Source organism: Grammomys surdaster, unplaced genomic scaffold (genome assembly GCF_004785775.1).
Source record: "Grammomys surdaster isolate TR1022 unplaced genomic scaffold, NIH_TR_1.0 100, whole genome shotgun sequence".
Lineage (NCBI taxonomy): Eukaryota > Metazoa > Chordata > Mammalia > Rodentia > Muridae > Grammomys > Grammomys surdaster.
In genome coordinates this window covers 5,844,417-5,858,940 of record NW_021604579.1, presented here as the reverse complement: position 1 = coordinate 5,858,940, position 14,524 = coordinate 5,844,417, and the positions used below count along the sequence as shown (strand labels likewise).

The window sequence follows — 14,524 nt, the reverse complement described above, 5'->3', positions numbered from 1 at the left end:
ATTTTATTTTATTTTATTTTATTTTATTTTATTTTATTTTATTTTATTTTATTTTATTTTATTATTTTGGACAGGGACTCACTATGTAGCCCTAGCTAGCCTGGAACTTGTTAAGTAGACCAGGTTGGCCTCAAACTCATAGAGATCTACCTGCCTCTGTCCGAGTGCTGGGATTGAAAGTGTGCGCCACCATGGCTAATGCTGAAAATAGTTTCATTCTCATTTGATCACTACAGTTTACCTGCCTTAAACTCTTTTAGAGCTAAATTTTCATTTAAAGTGAGATGAGGTCACTTTATATCAAATGAGTCAGTATACTCATTTGATATAAACTATTGCACATTTTATAAGGAAGTATTAATGTGTTTGACTATGGATCATAACACATAGTTACATATTATCTTCACATATACCTTTTAAAAATCCAGTAATACTAAAACCAAGACACATCTGGCCCTGGAGATTTCAAGTAAAATTATGGACACATAGGTGACTTATGAAGTGTGGGATGAGCTCAGAGTCTAGAGTAATAGTTGTGTCTTTATCTTCCTCTCCACTGTTCGTGGTGTATAACATCCTCCATGAAATTTCCTTTCCTCCTTTTCCAGTTGAATCACTAGGATAGAACATCAGCCACATGCCCATAACTGATGATGCCCATTGTTTTCCTGTGTGTCCAGGCACCAGAGACAGTTTTAGTTCTCTCCAAGGCTTGCTTATTTCAGTTCCATCTGACTGACAGAGATTGTATAGCCTCAGAAGACTGGGCACTTTAAAGCCTCTTCCTCCATTACAACACCGTCTTATGTTTCTCCTTTGACTTTTACCAGCTGCATAGAGAGAAAGAAATGGTTTCACTGGGTTACTGTTTCACAGTAACAGTAGACTCCAGACTGCAACACAGTAGGGACTCTACTTCCTAAACTATTCCTATGTGACATTCAACTGGAAGTCAATGATCCAGAATCTTATTTATAATATGTATTTGCCATTTACTTAGATATAGGCTACAGAAATAATAGTTTGGGGAGGAAAATCAAGACCTCACTTTTGAACTATTAAATCTGATATATCTTTTAGCTATCCATGTAATGTAGTCAGTTAGATACATGAACCTGGAATTCAGAAAAGCTGTAGTATGTAGGTTGTATTTAAAGCTATGGATTGAATGAAATACCAAGAAAATAAATGAGGGTGCAGAAGAGAAAAGATGTAAGAAAACTAAGTCCTAAAGAGATGAAGAAACATCAGCAAAGAAAAGTAAGAAAAACCATTGTGATATTGGGTGGGGGTGGTTGGGGTTGTTAAGCTGGTCAGATGCCTGGAAACGAAAATAAAATGTTCTGAGCAACAGGGAGTGTTTAGTTGGCCAACTCTAACTTGCTTATAGGGCAAATGAAATAAAAGGCTGAAATTTTACAAGATTTACAGACATGGAAATATCTGGGGACTCTTATAAGAACAGTCTAAGAGGAATGGTGTAATTATAAGCATGATTAAATTTAAGAAAGATAGGAAGAGAAATTAGAAAGAGTAAACATTAACTCTTTCAAGAGAAGGAAAGTAGAGTGTTGGATGGAGGATAGACATGGGAACAAGGATATCTTTTATTTTAAATATTGAATAAATAATATGGAAATATATGGTAGGGGGAAAGTAAAGAAATAATATTCTGGGTGAGCAAATCTGGAAATGAGGACTTGATCTTTTGCCAGGAGAAAAGTCGGGACATGAGGACGTAAGTCTAGTATAGTTAGATGAATAGAGTTAAATGGCAGCTTGTAGAAGTTCTCGCCAAGTTTTGTTTGTTTGTTTGTTTGTTTGTTTAATGAAAAGAAAAGCCATCAGCTCTGAGGAAACATGAAAACATGGGGTTAGATATTTGAGTCAAAAAGAGATAGTACGCCAAGCATGGTGGTGTACACCTTTAATCCCAGCACTTGGGAGGAAGAGACAGGTGGATCTAAAAATCAAGACCCAGGACATCCAAGGATAATACAGAGAAACCCTGTCTCAAAAAAGCCAAAAAGGGACAGATAAAAAGGAAGTATGAGATTGTTGTCTAGGAAGCACAGCCTGTGAGCTGGATCTAACCCACATCTTGTTTTTGTAAGACCCATGAATTATAAATGATTAAGAGGGAAAGAACCACAAAAAAAATAGTATTTCATGGTATTTGAAAGTATTAAATTCAAATTTTAGGGTCTATAAATTAAGATTTATTTACATATTACTTATGACTGCTTTAGTTCTATAATAGAGTTGAGTAGTTTGAGACTCTATGCCCCCCTTCCCAGAGCCTAAAATGTTTACTGTTTATAGAAAGTATTTGCAAAGCACAGTCTAAGGAAATAGAAAAGAGAATTTTGTGTAGCTATAAGCACAGACTTAACTGTAGTCAGCCATTTGGTATAATAATGTAACCGAGGGGCCAAGACCAGAGAATAAAGCTGGGTAAAGAGGGAAGTGAAAAGATAAGACACCAAGAACAGTGAACTTCAGCTGCAGATTGTTAGAGTTGAGAGTGAACTAGGAAGGTAAAATAATGAACACAGTGTAGATATCTCGGACATGACTGGGAGAGGACGTCATTACTGATAGCAGAGTCTGTTCTCTGTGTCACATGGAAATATGACACAGAGACTGTGCTGAGCACTTAGACATGGGGTCTGGCTGTGCTTAAGTGAGCCCTAGAGGTAGATCACAGGAAACTTTTTCTTGGCTTGTTCTGTTTCACCACTTCACTCAGATAGTCTCAAACTGGTGCATTTTTAGTATCATCAGGGTTTTGGAGGGGGTATTTGTTTATTGTTGTTGTTTTGGCTTTATAACATTTGATGACATACCAGACAATGCATTTGCCTTGTATAAACCACATTGACTGTGAGATCCCAATACACATGGCTCAGCAGATAAAGGTACCCATCACCAAGCCTAATGACCTGAGTTTAGTCCCTAGGACCCACACGGTAGGAGAAAAGAACTACCTCCTGGAACTTGTTCTCTGACCTCTATTGTATGAGCCACAGCACACCCGCTAGCATGCATATACACATAATAAATTCATGAGGAAAAATGAATTTTAAAAGATTTGCTTTATTATTTTTAGTCATATGTATATATGTAGGCCTGAATGTGAGTATGTGCATGTGAGTGCAAGTGTTCTCAGTGGCCAGAGGCACAGGCTATCCCGAGAGCTAGAGTTACATGTGGCTTGAGCCACTTGACATGGATGCTGGAAATTGAACTCAGGTACTCTTACAAAAGTAATGCATGCTCTTAACTACTGAGCCCACCTCTCCAGCCCCAATTTAAAAAATAAAAGGTTTAAATGAATGCTCTGTAGAAAAAAGTATAGCATACAAAGACAGAAAGCACAGTCCATGGTTTTTATAAACTTATCCATATTATTTTATAGCTAGATATGGCATACTTTTTTTTTCTTCCAATACTAAGAATTCAACTTAGGCCTTGTGTTTGTTAAGGCAAGTCCTTTTTCCACAGAAGTAAGTCCTGACCCACATAACATATTTTGGGCAGTCATTTTTTAAGTGATTTTTTTCCCTATATTTGAGTGGGGTGCTTTTGTCTGTATAAGCATGGTAATAATAGATAAATATTTCTGGCCAGTTAGAACCATAGACTATGGTTTCTTTCAGTTAAGTGTTTTTTCCTTTCATTTCATTTACTATTATTGTATGTGTATGTGCATATGATGGGGAGGAATTGTAACCACAACACATGTGTATGGAGATCAGAGGACAACTTTGTGGAGTCAGTTCTCTCCATCTTTATTTGTGCTCCAGGGATCAAGCTCAGGTTTAAGGCAAGTGCGTTTACCAACTGAGCCATCACTGGCCTCAGTTAATTCTTCCATTAGGTTCTGAGGATATTGCCTGTGCATTCCCCTACACACCCTCCTGTCATGTTGTTCACCATTTCCTTACAGTGCACTTTCTGTACCTTGGACATGATTATAAATGGTTGCGTAACAGATTGTTCCATGCTGTCATGGATTACAATGACAAGCACTGTCTCACAGTTCCTGTGGAACAGGAACTCAAGAGCAGCTTAGCCAGGTGGTCCTGGCTCCAGTGTCATGAGGTTGCTGACAAGATGTCACTAGGACTACAGTCATCTGAAGACTGACTGGGCTTAAGGGTTCACTTGTTTCTTGAACACATTGGCTCTTCTTAGGGCTACTTGAATGTCCTCATGATATGCCAGCTTTCCCCAGAACAAGTGACTCAAGATATATTCTTGTATGTTCCAATAACAAGAGCCCTTCTCAATCATTTCACCATAGTCTAATTGCTAGAAGCAACTCATTACTTACAGCCTCACACTAGGAATAGAGATTGAACTCTACCAAAGGAGGAAGGGCCATAATTGTGGCCGTTTTATAATCATCACAACTGGCTTTGCCACTGATTTTCTGACTGGTGTGCTATCAATAACAAGATAACAGGTTGTATTCAAGTGTGTCTAATTAGTGAAGAACTTAGTACTTGGCAAACTTATTCTTAGAGCTAGGTAACGCATGCCCCTCTTCCTGGGATGTATGTGATGGTTATTTAAGAACTAAATAGAGAAACTGTGAACATTTGGACTAACTTGCTTAGCAAACATTATATCACTATGTATTGGAACATAAAGCAAGTCATGATCTCTGTATCTTTGAGGATTTTATATTAAAGGATCCAGACCAAAAAGATAACAAATATAAGAGAAGGTGCTGACAGTGGTAAACAAGATGCCTTGGTTACGGGGAAGGAACATCTAACCAAGACATGAGAGGTCAGGAGTCAGGGAAGCTTCCCAGAACAGTGACTCCAGCACAGAGCTTCGGCCTGTGCAGGGAGTGCCTCACTGCTCTCATTGCCTTGCAGAGTGTTGCGGAGGCACAGTGCATCGCCAGTCAGGTTCAGCTCTTCTACGCCACTGATCGGAAGGAGATCTATGGGCTAGTAGAGACCTTTAACTTCAGACCAAATGAGTTCAAATATATGTCTGTCATCGCCGAACTGGAGCAAAGTGGACTTGGAGCAGAACTGAAATGTACCCAGAACCAAGATAAAACTTAGAGGTCTCTGGATTGGCCCTTCACAGTGTTGGCTCCGTCCTGGATAGCCTGAAGCCCACCCACACCCTTGAATTCCAGAGCTCAGCATCTGCAACAAGCAGTCTGTAAAGAGTTACTGCAAGAAGTGATTGTGGACATGCGCCCTAATACTTGATATTCAGGAACAAATATATACAAATATTCTGATAATACCTCTCAGCATAAGGATTCCTTTTCAGTGTTTCTGGCCATTGGAACAAGGAATATTCAGGGATCCACAAGACTATTGGCTGGGTTTATTTAGTATAATAGTGCAGTTGCATTCTGGTCATTTTGACCTCATAGCTCTTAGTTCTGTGTCTTCATAAACTGTAGCAATACGCTTGAAGATCTTAGAGATATTGGCTTTATGTACTCTTTCCATGCACCAGTGAGCTGGCTAAAAGCATAACCCAAAACTCTGGCCAGACTCTAATACAACCAGCTATTCTCATCAGAATAAAGACTTGTAGATGCCCCTCCAGGGTTGCCTTTAGTGTAGCTCAGTGAATTACAGGTATACTTAAATAAACAGGTAACAATGCCTGCATACTGTTAAACTGCCTATGAGAAGCAGATGAATCACTACAGTGTAAATAAAACCTTTTTCTAAGGAGATCAATCTAGATTGGCATGATTAAAAAAAAAATAAGCGTTGTATGAAAATGTGTGGAAGCAAATGTCCCCAGATTGAGTGTAGGGAGTGTAGCAGTACACATGATGGTGGAAACTAGCTTTGTACTGTTGGTGGCACTGGTGCCATGGGTTCATTTTATCAGAACTCAGCCTGGGGCTCGGTGATTTCTTGAAACACCAGAAATAAGCAAGTTATTCTCCAGCACCAGAAACACATATATCACTTTGTGGCTCCAAGTTCATTGGTGAAAAAGAATGGTGGGTCCATACCAACCTAATGAAAGAATGGTGGGTCCATACCAACCTAATGACCTCAAAGCCCCGGGTGTCCCCCAGCATCATCGATTCTCACTGCTATTTGGTCTAATGTGCTCCACCTTAGTCTGCCATCCCTACCTGACCTCGTTGGATGCCACCAAATACGGTGAGTGGAAATATAAGTAGTGTTTTCACTTTATGTGTGTTCTTCATTACAGATTTTTTTTTTTTTTTTAGGGTAGGCCGATCCCAAAGCTTTTTAGGTAGGTGTGGTAGTTTGAATAATAATGACCCCAGCAGGGCAGTGGTGGCGCATGCCTTTAATCCCAGCACTTGGGAGGCAGGGGCAGGTAGATTTCTGAGTTCGAGGCCAGCCTGGTCTACAGAGTGAGTTCCAGGACAGCCAGGGCTACACAGAGAAACCCTGTCTCGAAAAACAAAACAAACAAAAAAGAATGACCTCAATGGTAGGCTTGAGGTTTTAAAGTCTACGCCAGGCCGTGTGTGTGTGTGTATGTGTGTGTGTGTGTGTGTGTGTGTGTGTCTGTCTGTCTGTGTGTCTGTGTGTGTGTGTGTGTGTGTGTGTTGTGTGTATGTCTGCTTGTGGGTCAGGATGTAGCTCTCAACTATTTTTCCAGTACCATTCCTGCCTGCTGCCATGCTTTCTGCCATGATGATAGTGGACCACACTTCTGAAACAGTAAGCTAGCCCCCAATTAAATGCTTTTTTTTTTTTTTTTAATAAAGAGTGGCCTTGGTCATGGTGTCTCTTCACAGCAATAGAACAGTGACTAAGAGAGTAGGGGTGCCATCCATTATTTTCTAGAGCAAGAAACAGATGTTTAACTGAAGAAGCTGTGCTATATTTTGGGTTTTTCTAAAGGTTGAGTTGATTTCTAGTACAGCTTATAGACCCACCGTGGTCTCAAGAGTGCATTTCTGGATGATATATGTCTCAAGACTCTTAGGCATTGGATAGGGTTACTTTTGTGGGTATCCAGTTATGTTTGTTTTTCTCCCCAGATAGACCCCATTCTTGGCCATAGAACATTTTCATGATGCCTCTACTAGACAGTGAAACATGATGGGGGGCGGAGGGAACTAGCTACTGATGTCCTAGTTCTTCCCAGCTTTGCCTTCCGTCCCATCTTGCCAAAGAAGGTAATTACAACAGACATGATGAAAGTACCATCTGAATGTTGATCATATTTATTTTACCAAAGAGATCTAGCAAATAATAAGTGAAAACCATAGCAGTTAGTATATAAATTGGTTCCCTGACCCCCGAACGGTGTTTCTAAGACAGTGGTAGGCTCTGAAGCTCATTGAATTAATTGGGTTCAGATATCACTATTACTTTCATTAGCTTGTTAACGATTAATTACTTAAACTTTTAAAAATCTTTTAAAAGTCTTACTTTTCTTCTGAACGTGAGGATGATATCTACCTCATAGGATTATCGTGAGTCTCCAGTTAGCTTATATACAGAGTACCATAGAGTCTAGTACATGCTGAGTCCCTTCCTCCTCTTTACTTCTCTTCGTCAGTAAAGACCAATACAGGAAGTAGGAATATAACTTGGGCCCTGAGTTCAGTTCCCAGCACCAGACAGGAAGAAAGTTAAGTCAGTGTTTCAGATGTACAGATCACTCTTCATTTCAGTTTAAACAACAAACCCTATCTCACTGATTCTTAACTTGAGATACAGTGGAATCACTTAAGAGCGCTTTAAAATGCAGTTCCAGGGCCCTGACCTGCTGAATTAATGTGTCTCAGTGCTGAACAAAGCACTGGGAACCTTCATTTTAGTATGTGTTCTAGCTAATTCTGATGTAGGTGATTAGTGAGCCTTTGCAAACCATTGCCTTATCTCTTCCTTATAAAAATGTCCACTAGATGGGTCTTTCTCACCTGCAGACATTAACACAGGATTTAAATTCCTGTTCTCTGTCTTCCTGATAGTTTCTATTGTTCCTGATAGTTCCAGTGTACTCCAGTAACACTGTATTATATTTGTGTGTGTTTACCCCACTAGACTGTGAGCTCCTTGAGGGTCAGGATTTATCTTTATTCTCAGTGCCAGAGACGACCTGAACCACAGAAGAAATTCAATTGTTGAACAAATAAATGATACAGATTTTAGCCAAAAACTCTTATTGACTTATGCATTTCTCTATTAAATCCCATAATGTTGTGGTTTGAATGTAAATTTCCCCAGAGCTCCCGTGTTTGAACATGTAGTCCACAGCTGGCAGCACTGTTTATGGGGGCGGGGGTATGAAACCTTTGAGAGGCCTTAAAGGTTGTATACCAGCTTTAGTTCAAGATTACTGTTTCCTGATCCAGAGCTCAATGTGAACAAGCCTTTGCTACCACTTTCCACTGCATGAACTTCGCCAGGCCTTCTGAGATATGATGGACTGACTATACCTACTGAAAGCAGGGGCCCAAATAAATCCTTGCTTAAGCTGTCTGTCAGGTAGGTGTCTGTTCACAGTGACCCAAAAGTAACTAGTGATACATTTGGAACTTAAGCGCCCCCCCCATCTCATTCTCTCTTTCCCCTACCCTGAGTTTATTTATTAGAAAGTATTTATATGTATGGGTATTTGGCTGTTTGTGTGTGTTTGCATGCCAGTGAAGGCCAAAGAGGATGCTGGATCCCAGGAAGTAGAGTTCCAGATGTTTGTGAGCCACTGTGTAGGTGCTAGGAATCAAACCAGGTTCTTTAGAAGAACAGCCCGTGCTCTTAACTGCTGAGCCATCTCTCCAGCCCCACTACTTTCCAGATGTTCAAGATGGTCTCATGTAACCCAGGCTGGCTTCATGATATGGCCAAAGCTAGCCTTGATATCCTGCCTGCATCCACCTACTAAGTGGTGGAATTACAGACATGCACCTTTACTGGAATTACTGGCTTCTCTCTCTTTTAGGTAGTGAGACAATAGAGTTGTTTTGGTGCTAGGAATTAAACCCTGGGACTAAACACATGTTAGGGAAGCACTCTACCAGTGACCCATGCCCTCAGCTATAACAGCTCAGCAGCTGTTCACACAGCACCTACTGCTGTCTTGTGCTGCACACGGGAGGATGAGGTGTGACCCTTGCTCCCAGGCCATACATCTACCACCTGTTTCTTGCCTCTGATTTTGAGCCTGAAACTGGTCTTGCTTTGCCTTGTTCTCAGAGTATTCAGACTTGTTTCTCTACCAGCTCATTTAGGAGGTAGAGCCATTCCCTATGATAGTGGCCTTTGGTTCAGTCTGGAAGGAGAAGGACAGATGCCTACTCCCCCAGACACTTGATAAAGCCTTGTTTCGGCAACTACACTTACCAAGCGCCAGCTTTTATACCGAACACTTAGTGAGAATATAGCAGTGGACAGGATAAATGAGGTCTCTGCCTTCAGTAGTTTATATTCCCATAACAAAGACAAGAAAGTAAAATTATCTCAACTCAGACACCAGCTATGAAACATAAGGGGAGTGAATGCAGTGGCTTCCTGGCCAGGGAAGCCATCTCTACAGAGGTCACTTGATATGTGAGCTGGGGAGATAGTACCAGGTAAAATAAAGCAGGTGTGAAGATTTTGAAACATAAACATGCTTGTTTCTGGGCATAGGTCTAGTCCCTGCTCTTGAGCATAGTTCAGGCAAGACACTGACATGCACAATAACAATACAAGGCAGTGACCAGTACCATATCAGAGAAGGGTAGGGAGGGCTTGCCTCTTTCTGGTGTGGCAGAAAATACAAAATTTGCTAGAGCATGGTACCTGCTAAGGTTGTAGTTTATGGCCTAATAGAAATTAACAGGTAAATATTAATAAAGCATATATACATACAACACAAAGGAAAGAGGGAAGGGGACTTTTCATGCAGAAAATAGAAGATCCTGTGAGCCCAAAACTGGCTTCTGCTTTACAGTGTGTACAGTAGCCACTAACATTTTCAGAAGCCTTATCCTATGCCAGACACTCCTTCACATGGATTATCTTCGTCTCACCTATGAGATCAATAGGAACCTCCTCAGCAGGCAGATGTACCGCCCACTCTCCTATACTCTCCTGCCCTCTCCCACCTTCAGCTCAGAAGAGAGCAACCTCCAATCACCTCACTCCAGATACTGCGTAAGCTAAGCTCAGTTATCCAGAAGGCATGGATAGTAGCAGAACCAGTCCAAAGAAACATGTCTGCCAGCTTTCCTGGTGCTCTGCTTTATGCTCATGGAGCAGTCGGTCCTTCAGTTCAGCTAGTATAGCAGCATTATTCCTGTCTGCTAACAGAGAGACTGCAGGCACAGGGGAGAGGTGACTTAAAGGCACGTGCCTACATCAGGAGCCATGCCCAGAAAAGAAGACTGTCCGTGCTCCAGACTTACGGCTTTTCTTTGTTGTATCTGCTAAGCAGACTCATTTCTCACATCCATTCATACAGGGTTACTTCAGGGCTGTTTGAGCCTCAAGAATATAGAGGCCTATCTATCTTTGCAGGAAAACAAGCAAACAGAAATAAATAAACTGGGATGTCTTTTAAGAAAAACTGTTTCCCGAACAAGCCTCCTAGGATCCTCAGAGCATTCAGGACAAAGTCCCTTAGGATCAACTCACTAGGGCTTCCAGATCTGACGGCCCCACACTCCAAGCTCTCATCTCCTGCTAGACTCCTTAGCAACAGCCATTTTCTTGACGTTCCCTGATTACTGTGCTCTGACTTCCTACTTCTGTCCTGGTCTTTTTGACTATTTTTGTCATCAGACAAATGCCTATACTCCTTTCATTAAATTGTTTCCTAAGTGTCTTTCTTTTTTTTGTTTTTTTGGTCTTTCGAGACAGGGTTTCTCTGCGTAGTCCTGGCTGTCCTGGAACTCATTCTGTAGACCAGGCTGGCCTCGAGCTCAGAAATCCACCTGCCTCAGCCTCCCAAGTGCTGGGATTAAAGGCGTGCGCCACCACCACCTGGCCCTAAGTGTCTTTCAAACCTCCACTAAAGCATCTCTACCTTCTTTTTTCCTTTTAACTTTGTATTGGTTCTTTCTGGATTTCATATCATGCACCCCAATCCCACTCATCTTCCCCTTCCCTCGTACCTGACCTTTACCCTTGCAACCTTCCCTACAACAGAGAAAAAAAGTTCTCCTTGTGGACACTGTAGTGTGTCACAGAGTAGATGCCCTTTGTCCACACTTCATTGCAATGAATCTTTGCTCTGGTTTGAGGCCCCCAGGCTTCTGCTGCTCTGTCAACACTGGAACCTCACTGGGACTCCTCAGATATCCTGTTGATGCCCTTTGTCATGGAGATCTTCTAGTTTTGGATCTGTAGGACTGGCCCCTCACACTACAGCAGTTCATTAATGGGATAGATGTTGGGGTGGGCCAATTCAGAGCTCTGGATCTGGGCCTGAGAGTTTTCTGAGCTGGTCAGCATGACAGCTTGCTCAAACCCCACACCACTGGGGCAAGTTCTGCTCTCATGCCTGGGGCAGGGGTTGGAGGTTTGGGGGAGTATCTATGCCCATGCTACCAGGACCAGTTCTACTGTACCTCTAGGTGAGGTCAGGACTCACTTTCCTGGCATCTCTACTTTCTTTCCCCAAGTCCTACTCTCCCCTTGTTGTCCCTGCCTGGGTCATGTGCCCTGTTTCCCCAACATTTCGTGCTCAGCCATTACAAAGATGACACCCTTTAGAGATGGAATTATATTTCTGTGTTCCAGCATGAAATCTTACAGAGAGATATGAGATCCTAAAGATTCTGAATAAATTCACTAAACTCAAGCCACCTGAGTCTATAAGCATCCCTGATTATGTCCCAGTCTCAGACAGTGGCCATTTTGCTTATTCTTTCTAGAACCTACATGTAAAAAATAAAGGCAAGGGGCTATATCATAAGAAGCAAAAAAAAAATTCTAGATCTGGTAAGCTAGAAGAATGGAAAGATAATGTCTAAGCCTTTGGAATCAGATAATCTTTTCAGAGTAGCAGCCTGGCTGCTTCTTGTCCTAGCTCATTACATCTCAACATTAAGAGTCCTTAGAGATTGTCCATGAAATTCCAAGAGCTCCTTAGAGGTAGGCAACCTGAGAGTCTGGACCTTATCCCAACTCACTCAGAGAATTAAAGTTTATTTGCTACTAAATTTAAAATACTACTGCTGGGCACTTTTGACTTGTGGCTCACTGTGGCCCCAGACCATTTATGATGTGACATCATCACCACCTTTTGTTCTTATTTCTTCAACCATTCCTCACTGTGATCCCGTCTCGGGACAGTTGGCAGGGTGGGAGTGGGGAGGATAGCAGACATCTTAATTTTTGCCCTGGTATTACATAAAGAAAGAGGAAGCATAGGTGTTTGCTGAGACTCGTTTCATACATGACTCCAAAAGACTGGATATGTTTGCTTCCACAACTTGTTTCCCTTCATTTGATCTTTGCAGCAATACAGTAAGGGTAATATTAAATTTCCATTTAACAGAGGCAAACACTGAGGAGACCACATTGTAAATTTTGAGTCAGATCTAAATTAAAACCCTAGTTTTGTCTCTCATTAGCTGTCTAACCATGCACTCTGAGCCTTTGAGTTCTTGTCTATAAGTAAAATAATAGTCCTGTCTCCAAAGTTAAAAGATAATAAAACAACAGGACATATAAAACTCCTAACACTAATGAACATGCAAAATCGTAGCTGCTAGACTGAGTCTCTGACTTGTGCAAGGTGCATGTATCTATAGAGGGGTGAGTTTGCTGGAATGTAGACTTTCCTTTAGAATATAGACTTCTGCTTTTGGAGCATATGTGTCTATTATGCTCTTTCCTGAACAATGTTGCCATTTTCGTAAATCTTCTTCTGGGAATTTTGAAAAGCTTGAGCCCTGGTCATATGAAGAGCAAATGTTGAGAATCTGGGGAGTCTTAAGGCTGGATTCAGAAGCTGGAGGGGAAGAACAGGTTACACTCAGATCACAGGGGCTATGGTCATGCTTTAGCATCATTAGTCACCAGTCTGCTGGACCCACTGCCTACACTTAGGTAAGAACAAGAGGGTAGGGAATAAAATGCAGGCAGGCAGCCCTACAGCCAGCAAGCTAACATCTGGATCAGGAACTAACACCTGGAATTTGAGGCCAAGGTATATAAGCTTATATCATTATTTATATTTATATGTAGCTTACCTGAGAATTATATTTTGTTTACAAAAATTGTATTTATTTTATGTGTCTGTGTATTCACCCACAAAAAGTTACAGCTTTAAAGTAAGCTGTTTGTGTGTTGAGTGTGATGGTTGCTTTTTTTATTGTTTGTTTGGTTGGTTGGTTGGTTTTTTTGAGACAGATTATGTTGCCCTGGCTGTCTGGAACTCACTATGCACACCAGGCTGGCCTTGAATTCACAAAGACCCTCCTGCCTCTGCCTCTGTGCTGGGATTGAAGGCATCTACTACCACGCCTAGGTTTGTGATGGCTGCTTTTAACGTCACCTTCTACAAGTTAAAGTTGCCTGAGAAGCTGTGCCTAAAGATTTGTCTTAATGGCTCAGCTGATACTCCAGCTCATAAGCTGCCATAGCAGGCCAGATTGTTCAAAGGGGACATGGGCAGAAGGAAGTCTTTGCCTTTTGCTTGGCCTTCCATCTTGCTGTCATCAGTTAACTCTCTTGTTGCTATGATGTTTTCTTTGCTGATACAAGAACCTCCATTTGCAGGCTTCCATCATTAAGAGCCAATGGCTCTCCAGGAACCTGGCTTTCAGTGCTAGATTAGGACTGCTGAGGCCCATATCTTAGTGGACTAAGCAACTACTAGATTGTCCGTCTCTGGACAATATAGCCACTATGTGACTATTCCAACAGGACCCAAGCAATAATCAGGTTCCCAGCTTCTTTGGCATGAGACAAGTGTGGTTATTATCTAACATTAGCGCATATATATATATATATATATATATATATATATATATATCAGATATGTATGTATATATTTATGTATGTATGTATTAATGTATTTATGTATGTATATATGTATGTGTATATATTATACATATATTATATCTCCCCTCTGTGGAAAAAAAAATATATATATATGTATATATATATATCCCCCCTGTGGAAACACTATAATGGGATAATGACAAAGCCCCTGTTAGAAGCCATAGAAATCCCATAAAAATCTCAGTGCCAGATTAATTCTTTTGGAGTTCCTGGCTAGTGGCATAGACATCCCCCGAAAAGAGTATAAACTATAGCCAATGTTCTTGGTTACCCTCCAGAGCTTGACAGTAAGACTCTGTTGCTGAAAATATCACATACTTGAGTCATAGAACATGGAGAAGTCAAGCTGGCATTCACATGGAAACTTTACCCCTGTTGGCTAGCTTTCATAGTATTGGAAGGTGCTATGCACAATGCTGGCAGAGAAAGGCAATCATTCTGACCCAGCAGCTATTACAGCATGCACAAGATCTGTACAAACTCAAGCCAGACAAAACCCAAGCATGGAGACAGGAAAAGGATACAAATTCCATACCTAGCTG

At 41.2% G+C, this 14,524-nt stretch overlaps 1 protein-coding gene across 1 annotated transcript in view; it reads left to right on the top strand.

Annotated features, from left to right (window-relative positions):
• Positions 1-5,723, top strand: part of Atpaf1 (ATP synthase mitochondrial F1 complex assembly factor 1) — a 21,830-nt gene extending 16,107 nt beyond the window's left edge. The window contains exon 9 of the mRNA XM_028786428.1: positions 4,890-5,723. Within this exon, the coding sequence (XP_028642261.1) occupies positions 4,890-5,084 (195 nt within the window). The 3' untranslated portion in view covers positions 5,085-5,723. The remainder of the gene's footprint in view (positions 1-4,889) is intronic.
• The last annotated feature ends 8,801 nt before the right edge of the window (positions 5,724-14,524 follow it).